A 21418-nucleotide genomic window follows, 5' to 3' on the forward strand; every position below is an offset into this window, starting at 1 on the left:
ATAAGAATATGTATCAATCCCTAAATGGTAGTTTACCTTATCTTAGCAATTGGTCTAGACCAGATATTTCATATAGCGTTAATCAATTGGCAAGATTTAATGCCGAACCCACTGAATGGCATTGGCAAGTAGCAAAACGTGCATTAAGGTATCTGAAACAGACAATACACTATACACTATACTTAGAGCCTAAGGATGAGCTGATATTAACCGCATACGCTGATGCAAGTTTTGCAACTGAAGTTTCCACGCGTAAATCTACATCAGGTATCGCGATATTCTTGGGAAAAGCATTGGTTGGATGGCGGTCTATTCGTCAAAAGCATATAAGTTTATCAACAATGAAGGCTGAATTTTCATGTTTATCTTTGTTATGTACCGATTTAATTTGTTACAAGCAACTACTGATAGATATGGGAATTAATGTTCGTGAGCCTATTGTTGTATACGAGGACAACCAAGCAGCGATCCAGATGGCAACAAATATTGCGGTAAAGACAAGGACAAAGCACACTGACTTAAGATATATGAATGTACGGCAAAGTGTTAGTTGTAAAATGATTACACTAGAATATTGTATGTCTGAAGAGAATGTTGCTGATCATTTTACCAAAGCTCAAAGTACGGTCAAATATAAAAAAATGTTGTGATGTTTATGGATTGAGAATGTGAAGTTGTGTGTAAATACATTGACAACCCAAGAGGGGAGAATGTTAGGGATGTAATTCTAAGCTTGGCTTGGCAATGTATATAAGCTATGATTACTTTACTGTTACTTTAAATGCTTAAGAGATGTAATTGGTTTATTACCTCAAGCAGCCATAAGAGGAAGCCAAAATGGCTATTAGCTCTCTCTTTTGTTAGAAGCTGATCAGTGTATTGCGAGGTATTGTGATTTGCAACTGTTAGCTATATTTTGTGTGTTAGAATGACTATTTGATAACTGAATTAACTAAACCGTGTATGACTTGGACTGTTAACCGGACTCTGAATACCTATATATTTCTACATAGTAAACTGCTATATTTTATACTATTCAGTGTCTCTGTATGCTGGTTTGTGCGTGTTATTCCATATCACTCTCATTACGCTTCTCTGCATACTCGCTCTCCTAACGGGGAGTGTTACTTACTTAACAACATCATTCCTTTTTCTAGGAGTCAAGGACGCTCGGCCTGCAACTTGATGAGAGTGACTCCAGTTCACTTTCCAGGGGTTTTTTCTTTCCAGTGGGCATGGTGAAATGAACGGGCCATGTGATGGACTTCTGGGTACTTGGAATGCTATTAACCCAAATCTCCTTTAAAAACTTTAACCAGTTCCCCGAATGCCGGGCTGCTGTCCGGGGTCCTGAGCCCCAAGAGGCAACCCCTCACTCAGGCAGTGTGAATACTCAGGGAAGATGGAGCAGATGGATTCTGGCTCAGCCTACCTTCACCTTCCCAGTGTGATGATGGCGTATTTTCACTCCGCCTGGAATGAAGTACGACCCTGCCTCCCTCAGCAGGTCCAATACACCAAAGTGTTAGCTCCTGCAGCAGCAACCGGAGCTGTCGGGCTTGGCAAAACCAGCCACACCCTCTCGTCAGCCAGTCTTCATGCTGCCACCAGCCGAACTGATTCCCCCTTGCTGGATTTTCAACCCTGGGCGGGGGTGGATGCAGTGCTAGTGGTTGCCGGCAGCAACACTGCAGCCAGCATCGGCTCTGCCGGCCGCAACCCCTGCAGTTCCGCCACCGGCTCCACCAACCGCACCCACTACCGCACTGCCACCGAGGTTCATGGCAACTTTTGACGGAACCCTGGGGAAGTTGGCATGTTTCCTCAATTGGATCTGGGTGTCGAGCCTGAATTTGGTTAGATTGTGGGTTTGGTTGTATCCAGGTTATTCATATGAATTGAGTTTGACACATTGGGAGCTGAAAGGGGGGAGAGCTGGATGGAGTTTCAGCCAAACAACAGAACTGGCCAATGAGCCAGCCATGTTCCAACAGCTGGCTGGTCAGAGGAAGGCGCCAAGCAACCAGTTCTCATCCCAGTTGGACAATCTGACATATTGTTTTGAAAAATTGAGAAAATCCTATTTATAGTGACGTGGAAAGCCCAGGAATTTTTAGTACTGGCTTTCCGCTAGGGCAAGATGGTGTATCTAAACAAATTTGTTCTTTGAGGAAACGGAATGCCTCCGAGTTCATTTTATGACGGATGCATTATTTGAAACCTGACACTGGGCTTACATCGACCATTATGGAGACCAGTACCAAACTGCCCATGACTTGATCTCAGCCATCGGTGATGGGGTGAACAAAGGGAAAGATGCAGAATGGACAGCCCAGCTACATGATGAGGTTGCCGCCAATGCTGATGAGTTCATCCAATTGCTCTGGGGCAGATTTGACGACACAGACCGTCGGCAGGAGACTGACGCACAAATCAAGACTATGAAGCAGACAGGCTGCTTTCCTGGGAGTTCTGGAGAATAGCTGAGAAACTTAGGCACTGGCCTGAATCACTCCTCGTTCAGTATTTTAAGGAATCCACAGACCCAGAACTTAGAAAGGCTTGTGACATCAGGGGGGTACCAGACCGACTGCAGGATTACTATACCATAGTTGTGACAATGGATCGAGAAATCAACCCCCATCTGAAGCCCACTCAGGAGAGATTGGCCAGGAGAGTCCTAGGGCACTGAGCCCTGGCAAAGGTAGCCCAGCCGGCACCTTCCAAGCCTGCAAGAATGGTAAGGTGCTTCAGATATGGCCAACTGGGACACCAGGCATCTGAGTGCCTAGCTCCCACCCCTGTTCTTCAGCCCCGGCTACCCTCAGCAACATGGGGAAAGCGGTTCCTCCTCCCGCAGACGAAGGCGAGAAACCTCCAGCCAGAGACCCTCCTCCCAGGGCCGCCAACAGAAGCAGCGCTGAAGACAACGCAATGGTAAGTGAAGCCATTCTCCCCTTTGCTCTCAAAATCAGACTAGTAGTGCCAGAAACCGAGGTACAAGGTGACGTTGAGGCCATGATAGACACCAGTTGAACCAGGTGTCTGATCAGTCTCCCGATCATCAAGCAACTAGGAACAAAGACGAGGCCCCTAGTTCACCCCATATGCTTCGAGCATGTAGATGGGACTCTGCTAGCCACCAAACTCATTAGACTGGAAATGGGACGTAACCGAGAGCTCAGCTGATTTGTAGTAGCCCCCAAGAAAACTGAATCGGTCATATAATCGGTCATAAAATCGGTCATAGCTTGACTCCCTCTTCTTTGTGGCAATATCTCAGGGGTTGCCACAAAGAAGAGGGAGTCAAGCTATTCTCCAAGGCACCTGTGGACAGAACAAGAAGCAATGGGTGGAAACTAAACAAGGAGAGAAGCAACTTAGAACTGAGGAGAAACTTCCTGACAGTTAGAACAATTAATCAGTGGAACAGAATTTGCCTCCAGAAGTTGTGAATGCCCCAACACTGGAAGTCTTTAAGAAAATGTTGGATAGCCATTTGTCTGGAACGGTATAGGGTTTCCTGCCTAGGCAGGGGGTTGGACTAGAAGACCTCCAAGGTCCCTTCCAACTCTACTATTGTATTGTATTATATTAACTTAACTTAACTTTATTCAATTTCTAGACCGCCCCTCTCTCAGAAGGGGACGTGCTTGCTAGACATGTGGGGCCCAATCATCACATGGGAAGACAGCTAACAGAAAATAAAGATAGGCATCAGCCCCTTACCACCAAATAGCTGCCAACGGGCGAAAAGCCCCAGGTCCCCAGAGAGTACCAGGACCTGGCCAACGTGTTTAGTGACGAAGACTGCAATGTCCTCCCTGCTCTTCGCCCAACTGACTGCGTGATCGAGTTCGAGCCAGGAGCTAAACTTCCAGAGCCAAAGATGTATTCCATGACCCCAAGGGAAATGGCCAAACTGAGGAAATACCTTAATGCCAACCTAGCCAGGAGTTTCATTCAACCTGCAAATGCCAAAATAGCAGGCCCTGTGCTAATTAAAGAGAAGATGGGGGGATGAGGATTTGGGGGGATTTTCACGGAATTAATGCAATGTGCGTGGAGAACACCTATCCCAGTGATGGCACACCTTTTTTGGTTGCTATGTCAAAAGCGGGGGGAGCACAGGGGGATTGTGTGCCGGCGTGCCATACCCAAAATGGTATGCACACAATGCCCCCCCCCCCTGCTTTTGCGGTCGGTTTTTTTTTTTCCTTCCCCAGGTTCCAGAGGCTTTCTAGGAGCCTAGGGAGAGCGAAAACAGCCTCCTCCGCCCTCCTGGATGCCCTCCGGAGGCCTCAGGAGCTTCCCTGAAGCCTCCGGATAGCGAAAAATGGACCATTCGTAATTTCGGGACTGGGTATAAAGTAGTTGGGGGAGGAATCATAGCTTCGAATGCTCACTAAGTGAACTGTCATAACTCAGGGATTACCTGTACCCTAGGATGCTCTGAGTACAACTTCATGAGGCCTTTGCTCTTCAACTGTATTAGGAGAAAGCTCTTCCATGGCCTGAGGTAAAAGTTCTGTTCTCCCAAAATTTGGGGAGGTTTCAGAGGACAAATGACAACATATTCTTCTCACATAACCTCCAGAGGATACTTAAAAACACACCCGCTTTTTCTCAGCCTCCACAGATAAGTTCAAAGAGAAATGGTAGAATACAGATAAGAAATGGGCCAAAAGCATCTAAGCAGAGACATTGACTCTTTCCTTCCTTGGAGTACCAGAAGGCCAGATACTTTCCTTTTCCTTTCCAGGAGACGATATCTGATTATTGATTTTTAAATAAAAAGTAACTATAATCTGTCTTCTTGAACTCCCCGATTAGGGACTAGAAAACTCTTACCCAGAGAAACCACATTCCTATGGTTTTCAAGCATGACTTCCAAATAGAGCGCTTTCTGATCAGGATCCAGCTGGGACCATTCTTCCTCAGAGAAATACACAGTCACCTCCTCGAAGGGCAGAAGACTCCCCTGAACACAGAAAAAAGAACAGGAGGATCTGTTGAACTTCATCAATGATTTGGACAAGGGGATAGAAGGGGAATTCATCAAATTTGCGGACAAGACCAAATTGACAGGAATAACAACACTCCAGAAGATAAACTCGAGATATAGAAGGGTCGACAGATTGGGCCCCATCTAACAAAATGAAAATCAATGGTGAGAAATGTTACGATCAACATTTAGGAAGGAAAAACCAAATGCTTGGGCATAGAATAGATGAGTGATGACTAACCTTTTTGTTGGCAAGAGGCCAAAGCGCAAACGCACTACACGTTTGTTGGATAGCCATTTGTCTGGAATGGTATAGGGTTTCCTGCCTAGGCAGGGGGTTGGACTAGAAGACCTCCAAGGTCCCTTCCAACTCTACTATTGTATTGTATTGTACACCAAAATGCAACCCCTCCCTCCCACACCCCGTATAGCTTCCAGGTTGGTACAGGCGATTTTCTAGGTCCCAAACTGGGCGCAGCGGAGGACTTGTAGGGCACCCCGTGCCCCATACGGATGCCAGGTTGTTGCAGCAAACCTTCCAGGCCAAAAACGGGGCATGGGGGAGGGGTGTGTGCACACACAAACACCTAAAATGCAATGTGAGCCCACCCGCAAATGAATCCCGCCCCCATGCATGTGCGCACGCATCCCCCACGTGTCCCACACACATGCGTGGCACAACCGAAAGCCAGCTGCTGGCGAGAGGCGCATGAACATGCATGGTGGAGCTAGGCTGGGGCGACGGTTGGCATGCCCGCAGAGAGGGCTGTGTGCCACCTGTGCCATAGGTTCGCCATCACGGGAATAGGTGATACCTGGCTCAACAGTAGTATGTGCAACAGGGGTCTTGGAGTCCTAGTGGACAATCACTTAAACATGAGTCAGCAGTAGGCTATAGGTGCCAAAAAAAAAACGCAACAGAATCATAGGCTGCATTAAGAGAGGGATAGAATCAAGATCACATGAAGTGTCAGAACCACTTTATAATGCTATCTATGCTCTGGAATATTGCATCCAGTTTTGGTTGTCAGATGTAAAAAAGATCTTGAGACGCTAGAAAGAATAAAAAGAAGACCAAACAAAATGATTAGGGTCCTGGAGGCTAAAACAAATAAAGAATGGTTGCTGGAATTGGGCATGTCTAGTTATCAGTGACATAATAGCAGTGTTGCAATATCTAAAGGCTGCCACAAAGAAGAGGAGCCCTAACTATTCTCCAAAGCACCTGAAGGCGGGAGAAAAATGGATGGAATCTGTTCTGTCCCATTATTCCAATGAATATGCAGACACAGGCTTGGCTGTCTGCCACGGCTAATTACATAAAGCCACCCTTTGGCTAGCAGCCTAGAAAGGTATCTTCAAGAACCCAAGATTAAACTTACAGAATGCTTTCTCAATAGCTCGTATAATGGACTGTTGTTTCCTGCAAAGATTCCCCTCCCGTCACTCCACCTATAAACTCTTTGGAAAGGGCCACACCCTTAGCCAGCTGTCCTTACTTCCTTCTATGACGTCTTCTCCATAGCTGTTCCTTTCTCCTATCAATTCTACGCATACGCGCATCAGGGACAACCTCCTTCTGTTCCTCCTCACTGCTCCCTGACCCAGATGCCAGCTGGTGGCCAACAGGCCTCTCTAGTTCCTGCTCTGACTCCAAACACCCTCTAGAGTCTTCCTCATCCTCCACGGCAGTCCCACAATGGTCTGAGCTGTCACCAACAGCTCAGCCGGCCGCTGCTGGGCCACAACAGAAGCCAATCAAGGAGAAAACTAACCTACAACTGAAGAGAAATTTCCTGACAGTGTGAACAATTCATCAGCGGAATGACTTGCCTCCAGAAGTTGTGGATGCTCCAATACTGTTTAATGTTTAAGACGAAATTGGACAGACATTTATCTGAAATGTTATAGGAAAGAGAAAGAGTTTGGACTAGAAGACCTTATCTGAAATGTTCCCAAATTCCCAAAGCAAAGTTATGCACTAAGTTAAGTGGCTGTGCTTCACACAAGTCCTAATTTTAGGTGAAAAAATGGACAATTCTGAAAATTTATTTGACTGAAGAAATATTTCGGGCAAGTTTTATCAAGAAGATTGATTCTGCAGAACTTACATTGCTTCACAGTAAAGTAACCCCACATCTGAATCAACTGATCTATCGCTCTGTCTATCATTTATTGATCTAGTAGTCTGAGCCATTGGCTGAATGGAAGAAAAGAAAGAAGAAAAAGTTCCCTGAGAAAGCCATTTCTCAGACTTTGCAAAGCGGGAATGTTTGATCTCCTAATCCAGGAACAAATTAGAGGATTGGAAATTATTTTGTAGCCCAAAGTATTGTAATTACCTGCTCTATGTGGCCATTCACTTTCCATTTTAAAATTCTGCTTTATTTTTAATATGATTTGCTTATTTTTTAAACTACCAGTTATAAAAGCTTTTTAAAAAGAGTAATGCGGCAATGTATTTATTTATTTTTCAATAGCACTACACAATTTCAAGTCAAAGAATGACAAAATAAATTGGAAACAAGGATCAATGAAGGAAGACAACATAGGCCAAAAATAGTTAAGGAGAATTAACACATATATATGTATCCAAGTGGTTTAAATTTACTAGAGGTAATCAGCCAATATAGCAGACAGAGGAATAAGACAAGAGGGTTAGGAATGGTGAAATACAAATGAAATATAATAGAAGGGGAAACAATATAAGGTGAGCGATATTGATTAGCAATTGCTATTAGAAAGAACAGGAAGCTCCTGTTCGTATTGTATTGTGTAAATGTGGTGTACGTCTAAGTTTTGTGTGTCTGTATTTTACATGTTTGTAAATAATTTTTTTAAAAAATAATAAATAAAAAATATTAATGTGGCAATGTGAGTATTTATTTATTTTTCATTAGCACTGCACAATTCCAAGTCAAAGAATGACAAAACGAATGGCTCTCTAGCAGTTCTTGCCACTGTGATGTGTTTATTCCTAATTCTTGAAGGATTTAAAAAAATTCCTTCTTGTAAATGCAAAATTGATGAACAAGGTAACCAGAGGAAGCTATGCTGGTTGAATCTGCTATTCTGTTGTCCATGTTACAATACAATACAATAGTAGAGTTGGAAGGGACCTTGGAGGTCTTCTAGTCCAACCCCCTGCCTAGGCAGGAAACCCTATACCGTTTCAGACAAATAGCTATCCAACATCTTCTTAAAGACTTCCAGTGTTGGGGCATTCACAACTTCTGGAGGCAAGCTGTTCCACTGATTAATTGTTCTCACTGTCAGGAAATTTCTCCTCAGTTCTAAGTTGCTTCTCTCCTTGATTAGTTTCCACCCATTGCTTCTTGTTCTACCCTCAGGTGCTTTGGAGAATAGTTTGACTCCCTCTTCTTTGTGGCAACCTCTGAGATATTGGAATAATGCTATCATGTCTCCCCTAGTCCTTCTTTCTCTTAAGCTAAACATACCCAGTTCCTGCAACCGTTCTTCATATGTTTTAGTCTCCAGTCCCCTAATCATCTTTGTTGCTCTTCTCTGCACTCTTTCTAGAGTCTCCACATCTTTTTTACATCGTGGCGACCAGAACTGAATGCAGTATTCCAAGTGTGGCCTTACCAAGACATTATAAAGTGGTATTAACACTTCACGTGATCTTGATTCTATCCCTCTGTTGATGCAGCCTAGAACTGTGTTGGCTTTTTTGGCAGCTGCTGCACACTGCTGGCTCATATTTAAATGGTTGTCCACTAGGACTCCAAGATCCCTTTCACAGTTACTACTACTGAGTAAGGTATCACCTATACTGTACCTGTGCATTCCGTTTTTGTTGCCTAAATGTAGAACCTTACTCTTTTCACCATTGAATTTCATTTTATTAGATAGTGCCCAATGTTCAAGTTTGTCAAGATCCTTCTGTATCTTAAGCCCATCTTCTGGAGTGTTGGCTATTCCTGCCAGCTTGGTATCATCTGCAAATTTGATGAGTTCCCCATTTATTCCCTCATCCAAATCATTGATGAAGATGTTGAAGAGTACTGGGCCTAAAACAGAGCCTTGGGGTACTCCACTGCATACTTCCCTCCATGTAGATGCAGTTCCATTGAGAACTACACGTTGAGTGCGGTTGGTCAGCCAGTTACCAATCCATCTGGTGGTGATGCTGTCTAACCCACATTCTTCTACTTTATCTAGTAGTAGGTTATGGTCTACCTTATCAAAAGCCTTACTGAAGTCCAAGTAAACTATATCAACGGCATTCCTCTGGTCCACTAATTTTGTCACAGTATCAAAGAATGCAATAAGATTAGTCTGGCATGATCTGTTTTTGACAAATCCATGTTGGCTTTTGGCTATTACTTTGTTTGCTTCTAGGTGTTCGCAAATTCGTTGCTTGATTATTTTTTCCAGAATCTTTCCTGGTATTGAGGTTAGGCTGATAGGTCTGTAGTTTCCTGGATCTAATTTTTTCCCTTTTTTGAAGATGGGAACCACATCAGCTCTTTTCCAGTCCTCTGGTAGTTCCCCGGTGTTCCAGGATCTCTGAAAGATATAATTCAGTGGTTCTGAGATCTCGTCTGCTAGTTCCTTCAGAACTCTGGGGTGTAATCCATCCGGTCCTGGTGATTTGAACTCATCTAGGGTAGACAGGTGCTCACTTACCATTTTCTTCCCTATTTCAATTTGTGTTCCTAATTTTGTGGTGCTGCTTTTGATAGGTTGGACTGTTTTATCCCTTTGTGTAAAGATAGATGCAAAACATGAGTTAAATAGTTCTGCTTTCTCCCTGTTGCTTGTCACCTTCTTGCCACTTTCTCCTAGCAATGGACCAATTGTTTCCTTAACTTTTTTCTTGTTTTTAACATGTTGGAAGAAGCTTTTTTTGTTAATTTTTACTTTTGTGGCAAGCCTTTCTTCATTGTGAGCCTTAGCTTTCCTCACTTCATCTTTACAGGCTCGGGCTATTTGCTGATATTCTGCCTTAGTTATGTCCTCCTCCTTCCACTTTTTATACTTACTTTTATAAAAAGTGGAAGGAGGAGGACATAACTAAGGCAGAATATCAGCAAATAGCCTGAGCCTGTAAAGATGAAGTGAGGAAAGCTAAGGCTCACAATGAAGAAAGGCTTGCCACAAAAGTAAAAATTAACAAAAAAAGCTTCTTCCAACATGTTAAAAACAAGAAAAAAGTTAAGGAAACAATTGGTCCATTGCTAGGAGAAAGTGGCAAGAAGGTGACAAGCAACAGGGAGAAATGTTGTGGAAGAACAAAAAAATAATCCAGACCAAACAAGAGAGGAAAATAGAAGGAGAGAGTATTGTGCACACCCAGTTCACTTTCTGAAGGGAGAATACAAATTTAATAACTTTTCTCTTTCTTACTTGGTTTGGATGTTCAACTGCTGTTTGATCTCCGTCAGAAAAACCAGAAAACTTCATTCTTTTTTTCTCTGTAAAGAATACATAATTTCAAAATGCATAATTAACAAAAGAGGAGGAGGTATTCTATAGAAGAGAAGAGAGAGCTAAAGTAAGACAGATGGGTAATTTGAAGATCTTCCATTACCTCCTGAGGTGTCCAGACTTTGATCTATCCAAGGGATCCTCCTGAAAAATAGCTCCTGAGGGGGATTTGATGGATTCTTCTTTCCGTCAGGATCGCTGATCTCCACAGTGCAGCACTTCCAATAGGAGGAAGGAAAAAAGAAGCGGAATTAATGTACTTCACACAAAATAAAATCACATGAAATGGAAAGTGGATTCCTATATTCGGAACACAACCTCAAAGCCCCCAATATCCATCGGTGAGGTTGAGTGAGAAAACAATGAACAATCTCCTACAAGAATTGGTGGGACATCATCACAATTTATGAATGCAGAGAAGTTTGGGAAGGAGGGGTGAAGTATTCAAACTCATCCTTTATTCCCTTTTGAGCTCCCTAAAGTCTCTCACCTGCAACTGGACCTTCTGCTCCTCCGACTGGCTCAGGAGGAAGCCTTCAGCCAGGGCCACCGCCTGGGAGCTGCTCTCTGCTCCACACTCCCGCACCCAGCTCTCCATCTCTGGGGGAAGGATAGCCAGGAGCTGCTCCAGAACCACCAGGTCCAGCATCTGGGCTTTGGTGTGCTTTTCTGGTCTCAGCCATCGTCTGCAAATGTCATGGAGTCGGCTGCAAAGTCCTCGGGGACCTTCAGCCTCCCGGTATTGGATGAAACCCCAGGGCTGAACTTCGGAAGGGCAGATGGTTTCCTCCTCCAGGATCTTCTGCCCAGTCCTTGTCCAGAACTTCCCCCCCTTCCCAGGCTGAGCAGCTGAAGGGCCTTTTCCGCTTCCCTCCTTGGCCAAAGGTTGTGTCTCCATCCTTTCTCTCTCCTGCAGAGCAACTCCAGGTGGGTCCAAGGACTCTGGTGGGTCTCCAGGTGCCTTTTCCTTCACAGGGGAATTTCTGGGGCTCCAGGACGGATCCCTGCAAGTTATTCCGCTCTTTGTTTTCCTCCCCAAGAGAAACTTTTGCCTTGCAAAGATTTCAGGTTTCTGCATCTGAGATGGAAGGAAAAAGAAAAGCCAAGAATTGGAAAGTGGAATTCAGCCACTGAAGAACCTTCACCCAACCAACCCCAAGCGGCTCATCCCAGCGCAGGGCCGGGAAGGAGGCAGCTGGAGAGGCCGCCCCGCTTCTCTCCCCCTCCGGAGACAGGATGGGGCCCTCGGGGAGCCCGGTGCGAATCCTGCCTCCTCCTCGCCCGGCTTCTCTCCTCACCCTCCGCTGTCCCCACTCGGGCTCCTCCCCGCATCCCCTCCGCTTTCCCCGCTTCCCCCTGCAGAGAGAGAGCGGCTGGGGAGCATGGGACCCGAGGTTGAAGCCGGCGCGGGTCTCTCCCTCCTCCGCCTCCCTTTGCCCGGGAAGGGCCCCCAACTCACCTGGGCCGCGTGTGCCTCTTCCCCCGTCAGAGTCTCCCGCAGCCTCTCCGCCTCCTACGGAGCTCCAGGGGTTAAGGATAGCGAGTGCGGCGTCCTAGAGCGGTATTCGTTTGTGGCGTCCCTCCTCTGGAAAGCCCTCCAGTGGGCCAATGGGGAAGCACGGGGATTTCTCTTCTCTTGGCAGAGGTCGCCCCCTGGTGGCTTTGGCGCAAACTGGCAGGATTATAGAAAGGGCGGGAACGAGGAGCGCGTCTGAGGGGAAGGGAGAGGGCGGGGATGATGGGCTTCGGAGTAGGCGGAAAGGCCCCTCGCAATGTCTCCCTGTCAGACAGAGGCTTCAACGTCTCTTTCTCTCCTTCCCGTCCAGGAACTGTTTGTGGAGAATGGAAGAACTATTTCTCTCTGGAGGATTTGAACTCGCCTCCCTCAAGAGCAGCTGCCTTGAAGGCTGGGCAGATTGCAGAAGGTCTCAGAAGGGTCCAAATCCTGTCAGAAACGGTGACGTGAAATAAGACTACTTTTTTTTAACTAAAGGTCTTTCCACACTCCATGCCTTTATATGGTTTCCCTCCTGAGTGGATCCCTTTGTGGGTAATAAGAGTCCTTCTTTGAGCAAAGGTCTTTCCCCACTCCATGCCTTTATATGGTTTCCCTCCTGAGTGGATCCCTTTGTGGGTAATAAGAGTCCTTCTTTGAGCAAAGGTCTTTCCACACTCCATGCCTTTATATGGTTTCCCTCCTGAGTGGATCCCTTTGTGGGTAATAACAGCACTACCACTTCTGAACCTCTCTCTGCATTCCTAAGAGTTTCTCCCCCAGCGTGAATCCTTTCGTGGGAAGTAAGTTCTTCTAAAATGTTTTCCCCATTCCAAAAATTCATTGGGGTTCTTTTTTGTATGAATCCCTTTTTGAGATGTAAGGAAGTTATTTCCAAGAGAAAGAATGAATGTCCTGTTGTAGTTTTGTCTCTTGTGTCTTACAGCGTTACCTCCTTTGATTTGGGTTGTTGGAAGAAATGTCCTTCTGGGTTCGGCTCCCAGTGGGGAAAAAGACACTGGAGACATGGAGGTTGCTTGGAAAGATGGTTTTAATAATACAACGCAATACAATACAATAGTAGAGTTGGAAGGGACCTTGGAGGTCTTCTAGTCCAGCCCCCTGCCTAGGCAGGAAACCCTATACCGTTTCAGACAAATGGCTATCCAACATCTTCTTAAAGACTTCCAGTGTTGGGACATTCACAACTTCTGGAGGCAATTTCTGTTCCACTGATTAATTGTTCTAACTGTCAGGAAATTTCTCCTCAGTTCTAAGTTGCTTCTCTCCTAGATTAGTTTCCACCCATTTCTCTCATTGTGAAATGAGAGATCCACCTGTAGGCCATCCACCAGATGGATTCGTAACTGGCTGACCAACCAATCAAATGTATGGTAATTCTCAATGGAACTGCATCTACACGGAGGGAAGTATGAACAAACATCCAGTCCCATTACACCAGTGTGAACATGTTACACATTGCACCGGCCCTGCAAGTCCATTGTACTACTTAGTTATGATGTTATTTCGCATTCAGGAGTCTAACAGCCCAGGGATCAAAACTGTTCTTTGGCCTGTTTGTGCATCTGGCTATGCTTCTATATCTCCTTCCCGATGGTAGGAGGGTAAAGAAGTGCTGACCAGGGTGTGAGTCACCCCGGAGGACTTTCCTCACTCTTCAAAGGCAGCGAACCTAGCGATCTCACCTAGTGGTGTCAAAGAGCAGCCCACGATGATTTGTGCTGTGCTCACCACCCTCTGTAATGTTTTTCTATTCGCAGCTGTCAAACCATCATGCCATACCGTGATGCAATAAGTGATCCAGTCGCAGATGGAAGAGGGAAAATCCAAGTCAGTCAGCTTTTTCATAAGGATGTTCGGCAGAATGATATTGAAGGCCAAGCTATAGTCTATGAAAAGCATCCTGACACATTTCTTGGGTGTCGAGTGGGAGGCATAAATATCCTTTTGAGGCCCCCTGCAAATTGATCGACAGAATTATTTACCACTAACCCCAGCACCCCATTGGGCCTGCACCTTTGCTAGGATTCACAACTTTCAATACAGCTCTCAACTGGTGTTCATAAAGAGTGAGTGGTTGAGAATCAGAAGGCCGGTGGGCAGAAGCAACGGGATCAGGTCTTTTCACCTCGGAGCGGGTGAAGGTGTTCAACTCTTCCACCAAGGAGGAGTACCTGAAGGGTCAGTTTTTGGCCCAGTACTCTTCAACATCTTCATCAATGATTTGGACGAGGGCATAGATGGGGAACTCATAGAGTGGTGTGATGGCCTATAGGTGGGTCTCTCATCTCGCAATCAGGAGGCTGTGAGTTCGATCCTAGGTAGAGGCTGATATTTCTGGGCACAATGAGAATATATCTGCTAACAAAACTCTGCATTGGTGATAGGAAGGGCGTCCAGGCAGTAAACAATCAGCTCCTGCAACTGTGGCATGCAGAGCCTCTCTCTGGGCATGCACCGTCAACACCTGATCTTATGGGTTCCGGCATGCACATGCACACTATGTTAGCGTTCTAAATACCATGTATGAAATAAATCATTGTCCGAGGTAGAATCTTCCTTAAAGTTCCCATTTATTCATAACAGGCAAGTTAGCACGGCTATGGAATTCCAACTCTGATTTTTCCCTTGGAATTCCACCCAGTTGAAAGTTCATGATCTATCCCCACACCCCCAAATCCATCACATGTTCCTATCATCATCTTCCACGCTGGCATCTACACCCCTCTGCTTCCGGTCACGTGTCGAGGTGCGGAGACAAAAGATGACCTTGAGCTTCTATAAAAGAATGTCAACAATACATTCTACAATCCTACCCCTTTCTATTCCCCCCTCCCAACTACTACACTATTGAAACAGCATAGGAAATTAATAAAAAGTGTGGCAGGCCAAAGATCCTAAAAAGAACATAACTACAGGCCCGACACACTAGCCAGCTGATTTTTGCATGGGTGTGGGTGTGGGCTCCAGAAAGCGGAAGGCCAGGGGGCTGGCACATGCATGCACACCAGGCAGCTGCTCTTCCACTTTCCGGCATGCATACACATGCAGAGATCAGCTGGCCGGCTTGCACATGTGCACTGGGCAGCTGCTTTTCCGGTTTCCGATGCTCCTGCGTGTGGAGTCCAACTAGCCAGTGTGCATGTGGGCACTGGAGCACAGAAGAGCAGTTGCTCTTCTGGTTTCCAGCACATATACGTGCATTCTGGTTTCAGCACTTGGTGCCAAAAAGGTTTGCTAACACTCTCCTATGACCATTTCAGAAAAGTGACTATCCAGTCTCTTAAAAACATCCAGTGATGAAGCACCCACAATGTCTGAAGGCAAACTGTTCCACTGGTTGATGGTCCTCACTGTAAGGGAGATTCTTGTTAATTCCAGGCTGCTTAGTTCATCTGCATTGCTTCTTGTCCTGTCCGCTGATGCTTTGAAAAATAAATTGACCCCCTTCTACTTTCTGGAAGCCTCTCAAGTACTGGAATACTGCTATTATGTCACTTCTACTCCCATCTTTTTCTCTAGACTAGCCAAACCAAAGTCCTGCAACAATTCTTCGCATGTTTTCGTCTTTAGATCTTTGATCATCTTAGCTGCTCTTCTTTACATTTTTTTCCAAAGCCTAAACATCTTTTTTGTAATGTAATGTCCAAAACTGGATGAAGTATTCCAAGTGTGGTTTTGCTAAGGCTTTATAAAATGGTACTAATATTTCATGTGAATTTGATTCCATGCTTCTGTTTATACAACCAAACATTGTATTAGCTTTTTTGGCTGCTGCTGCACACATATAACTAATGTTCAGGTGATCATCCATTCAGACTCCCAAGGTCCCTCTAAGTGTTACTATTTTTAGCCAGGTTTCATGTAGTCTGTTTTTCTGCCCAGGTGTAAAATCTTACTTTTCTACACATTAAATTTCACTTTGTTGGATTCACCCTTGTTTCATATGGATCAGAAAGGCACAATATCTGTACACATAAAAATCTATAGACATGGTGGGTCAGAAGATAGAATGCAGTAGTACAAGCAAATTACCAACAGCTCATGATTGATTCAGCCTATAATGAGGACCCAGATTTCTTGGGACAATATGCTGACTTTGTAAACTGCTCAAATATTGCTATAAAGCTTTGTGGAGTGGTAGATAAGTCTGAAGTGGAATTGCTATTGCTAGATACTTTCTCCCATCCTTTTATGAGAAGTAAGATTACTATTTTGAGCAAAGGTCTTTCCACATTTATAGGGCTTCTCTACTGTGTGGATTCTGTTGTGAGAAGTAAGAGCATTGCTCTTTGTAAACGTCTTTCCACACTCCATTCATTTAAATGGTTTCTCTCCAGTGTGGATCCTTTTGTGGCTTCTAAGTCTACTGCTCAGAGCAAAGGTTTTCCCACACTCCATGCATTTAAATGGCTTTTCCCCTGTGTGGATCATTTTGTGGTACCTAAGTCCACTGCTCAAAGCAAAGGTCTTTCCACACTCCATGCATTTAAATGGCTTTTCCCCTGTGTGGATCCTTTTGTGGCGTCCAAGTCCATTGCTACGAGCAAAGGTTTTCCCACACTCCATGCATTTAAATGGTTTCTCCCCTGTATGGATCATCTTATGGGAAATAAGATGACCATGCTGAGCAAAGGTCTTTCCACACTCCATGCATTTAAATGGCTTTTCCCCTGTGTGGATCCTTTTGTGGCGTCCAAGTCCATTGCTACGAGCAAAGGTTTTCCCACACTCCATGCATTTATATGGTTTCTCTCCAGTGTGGATCATGTTATGGGAAATAAGATGACCATGCTGAGCAAAGGTTTTTCCACACTCCATGCATTTAAATGGCTTTTCCCCTGTGTGGAACCTTTTGTGGCTTCTAAGTCTACTGCTCAAAGCAAAGGTCTTTCCACACTCCATGCATTTATATGGTTTTTCTACTATGTGGATCATTTTGTGCCTTCTAAGTCTACTGCTCAAAGCAAAGGTCTTTCCACACTCCATGCATTTAAATGGCTTTTCCCCTGTGTGGATCCTTTTGTGGCATCTAAGTCTACTGTTCAAAGCAAAGGTCTTTCCACACTCCATGCATTTAAATGGCTTTTCCCCTGTGTGGATCCTTTTGTGGCATCTAAGTCTACTGCTCAGAGCAAAGGTCTTTCCACACTCCATGCATTTAAATGGCTTTTCCCCTGCGTGGATCATTTTGTGGTACCTAAGTTCATTGCTACGAGTAAAGGTTTTCCCACACTCCATGCATTTAAATGGTTTCTCCCCTGTGTGGATCATGTTATGGGAAATAAGATGACCACGATGAGCAAAGGTCTTTCCACACTCCATGCATTTAAATGGCTTTTCCCCTGTGTGGATCCTTTTGTGGCATCTAAGTCCACTGCTCAGAGCAAAGGTCTTTCCACACTCCGTGCATTTAAATGGCTTTTCCCCTGCATGGATCATTTTGTGGTTTCTAAGTCCATCGCTACGAGTAAAGGTTTTCCCACACTCCATGCATTTATATGGTTTGTCTCCTGAGTGAATCCTTTTATGGGTAATAAGATTACTGTCACTTCTGAACCTGTTACCATACTCTCTGCATTTGTATAGCTCCTCCCCTGTGTGAGTCCTTTCATGGGAAGTAAGTTGCTTTCCTGCTCTAAAATGTTTTCCAGATTCCAAACATTTATAAGAGTCCTTTTTTGTGTGAATCGGTTTTTGAGGTGTAAGGAAGTTATTTCCAAGAGGATGAATGAATGTGCTATTGTAATTTTTTCCATTGTGTCTTATAGCATCTTCTCCTTTGTCTTGGGTTAAATAGTGTTCGCTTACATGTAATTTATCTTTGATTAGCTTCACACTTTTCCCAATAATTTGTTTCCTTATTTTATCTTGTTGGGCGACGGTTGGGACAAGAAAACTCTTACCCAAAGAGACCACGTTCCTATAGTTTTCAAGCATGACTTCCGAATGCAATGCTTTCTGGTCAGGATCCAGCTGAGACCATTCCTCCTCAGAGAAATACACAGCTACCTCCTCAAAGGACACCATACTCTCCTGAACAAAGGAAAAAGAACAGAACAGGAAGATTTGCAAAATCTGTTCATCTTCATCAATGATTTAGACAAGGGGATAGAAGGGGAACTCATCAAATTGACAAGAATACCAACACTCCAGAAGATAAACTCGAGATATAGAAGGGTCGACAGATTGGGTCCCATCTAACAAAATGAAAATCAACGGTGAGAAATGTTACGATCGACATTTAGGAAGGAAAAACCAAATGCTTGGGCATAGAATAGATGAGTGATGACTAACCTTTTTGTTGGCAAGAGGCCAAAGCGCGAACGCACTACCCCAAAATGCAACCCCTCCCTCCCACACCCCATATAGCGTCCAAGTTGGTGCAGGCGGTTTTCTAGGTCCCAAACTGGGCGCACCGGGGGACTTGTAGGGCACCCCGTACCCCGTACGGATGCCAGGTTGGTGCAGCAATCCTTCCAGGCCAAAAGCAGGGCACAGGGGAGGAGTGTGCCCACACGCAAACACCTAAAATGCAATGTGAGCCCACCCACAAGTGAACCCCGCCCCCATGCATGTGCGCACGCATCCCCCACTTGCATCAGTCCCCTGCACATGTGTGGCAGAACCAAAAACCAGTTGCTGGCGGGAGGCGCATATACATGCATGGTGGAGCTAGGCTGGGGCGACGGTTGGCATGCCCGCAGAGAGGGCTCTGTGTGCCACCTCTCCCATAGGTTTGCCATCACGGGATTAGGTGATACCTGGCTCAACAGTAGTATGTGCAACAGGGGTCTTGGAGTCCTAGTGGACAATCACTTAAACATGAGTCAGCAGTAGGCTATAGGTGCCAAAAAAAACCCAACAGAATCATAGGCTGCATTAAGAGAGGGATAGAATCAAGATCACATGAAGTGTCAGAACCACTTTATAATGCTATATATGCTCTGGAATACTGCATCCAGTTTTGGTTTCCAGATGTAAAGAAGATCTTGAGATTCTGGAAAGAATAAAAAGAAGACCAAGCAAAATGATTAGGGTCCTGGAGGCTAAAACATATGAAGAACGGTTGCTGGAATTGGGCATATCTAGTTATCACTGACATAATAGCAGTGTTGCAATATCTAAGGGCTGCCACAAAGAAGAGGAGCCCTAACTATTCTCCAGAAGTTGTGGATGCTCCAATACTGTTTAATGTTTAAGACGAAATTGGACAGTCATTTATCTGAAATGTTATAGGAAAGAGAAAGAGTTTGGACTAGAAGACCTCCAAGATCCCTACCAATTCTATTATTCTTCTCCATTGTTCCCAAATTCCCAAAGCAAAGTTATGCACTAAGTTAAGTGGCTGTGCTTCACACAAGTCCTAATTTTCGGTGAAAAAAATGGACAATTCTGAAAATTTCTAAAACTGAAGAAATATTTTGGGCAAGTTTTATCAAGAAGATTGATTCTGCAGAATTTACATTGCTTCACAGTAAAGTAATCCCACATCTGAATCAACTGATCTATCGCTCTGTCTATCATCTATTGATCTAGTAGTCTGAGCCATTGGCTGAATGGAAAGAAAGAAAGAAGAAAAAGTTCCCTGAGAAAGTCATTTCTCAGACTTTGCAAAGCGGGAATGTTTGATCTCCTAATCCAGGAACAAATTAGAGGATTGGAAATTATTTTGTAGCCCAAGTATTGTAATTACCTGCTCTAGGTGGCCATTCACTTTCCATTTTAAAATTCTGCTTTATTTTTTAATATGATTTGCTTATTTTTTAAACTACCAGTTATAAACAAGGCTTTTTAAAAAGAGTAATGCAGCAATGTATTTATTTGTTTTTCATTAGCACTGCACAATTCCAAGTCAAAGAATGACAAAACGAATGGGTCTCTAGCAGTTCTTGCCACTGTGATGTGTTTATTCCTAATTCCTGAAGGATTTTTAAAAATTTCTTCTTCTAAATGCAAAATTGACGAACAAGGTAACCAGAGGAAGCTGTGCTGGTTGAATCTGCTATTCTGCTGCCCATGTTGTGGAAGAACACAAAAATAATCCAGGCCAAACAAGAGGGGAAAATAGAAGGAGAGAGCACTCTGCACACCCATTTCACTTCCTGAAGAAAGAATACAAATCTAATAACTTTTCCCTTTCTTACTTGATTTGGATGTTCAACTGCTGTTTGATCTCCGTCAGAAACACCAGAAAACTTCATTCTTTTTTTCTCTGTAAAGAATAAATGATTTCAAAATGCATAATTTACAAAAGAGGAGGAGGTATTCCATAGAAGAGAAGAGAGAGTGAAGGTAAGACAGATGAGTAATTTGAGGATCTTCCATTACCTCCTGAGGTGTCCAGACTTTGATCTACCCAAGGGATCCTCCTGAAAAATAGCTCCTGAGGGGGATTTGATGGATTCTTCTTTCCCTCAGGATCTCTGATCTCCACAGTGCAGCACTTCCAGTAGGAGGAAGGAGAAAACAAGCAGAATTAATGTACTTCACACGAAATAAAATCACATGAAATGGAAAGTGGATTCCTATATTCGGAACACGACCTCAAAGCCCCCAATATCCATCCGTGAGGTTGAGTGAGAAAACAGTGGAACAATCTCCTACAAGAATTGGTGGGACATCATCACATATTATGAATGTCAGAGAAGTTTGGGAAGGAGGGGTGAAGTATTCAAACTCATCCTTGATTCCCTTTTGAGCTCCCTAAAGTCTCTCACCTGCAACTGAACCTTCTGCTCCTCCGACTGGCTCAGGAAGAAGCCTTCAGCCAGGGCCACCGCCTGGGAGCTGCTCTCTGCTCCACACTCCCGCACCCAGCACTCCATCTCTGGGGGCAGGATAGCCAGGAGCTGCTCCAGAACCACCAGGTCCAGCATCTGGGCTTTGGTGTGCTTATCTGGTCTCAGCCATCGCCTGCAAATGTCATGGAGTCGGCTGCAAAGTCCTCGGGGACCTTCAGCCTCCTGGTATTGGATGAAATTCTGCGGCTGAACTTCAGAAGGGCGGATGGTTTCCTCCTCCAGGATCTTCTGCCCAGTCCTTGTCCAGAGCTTCCCCACCTTCCCAGGCTGAGCAGCTGAAGGGCCTTTTCCGCTTCCCTCCTTGGCCAAAGGTTGCGTCTCCATCCTTTCTCTCTCCTGCAGAGCAACTCCAGGTGGGTCCAAGGACTCTGGTGGGTCTCCAGGTGCCTTTTCCTTCACAGGGGAATTTCTGGGGCTTCAGGACGGATCCCTGCAAGTTATTCCGCTCTTTGTTTTCCTCCCCAAGAGAAACTTTTGCCTTGCAAAGATTTCAGGTTTCTGCATCTGAGATGGAAGGAAAAAGAAAAGCCAAGAATTGGAAAGTGGAATTCAGCCACTGAAGAACCTTCACCCAACCAACCCCAAGCGGCTCATCCCAGCGCAGGGCCGGGAAGGAGGCAGCTGGAGAGGCCGCCCCGCTTC

At 44.8% G+C, this 21418-nt stretch overlaps 1 protein-coding gene across 1 annotated transcript in view; it reads right to left on the reverse strand.

Annotated features, from left to right (window-relative positions):
* The window catches only part of LOC309384791 (uncharacterized protein), a 30633-nt gene extending 10219 nt beyond the window's left edge, over positions 1 to 20414 (reverse strand). Inside the window, exons 1-3 of the mRNA XM_081938575.1 lie at positions 20304 to 20414; positions 20120 to 20187; positions 4852 to 4981 (exon numbers count right to left, since the gene is read on the reverse strand). Of these exons, the coding sequence (XP_081794701.1) occupies positions 4852 to 4981; positions 20120 to 20176 (187 nt within the window). The 5' untranslated portion in view covers positions 20177 to 20187; positions 20304 to 20414. The remainder of the gene's footprint in view (positions 1 to 4851; positions 4982 to 20119; positions 20188 to 20303) is intronic.
* Positions 20415 to 21418: the final 1004 nt, after the last annotated feature.

This window comes from Natrix helvetica, assembly GCF_964273705.1.
Source record: "Natrix helvetica genome assembly, chromosome: 1".
Lineage (NCBI taxonomy): Eukaryota > Metazoa > Chordata > Lepidosauria > Squamata > Natricidae > Natrix > Natrix helvetica.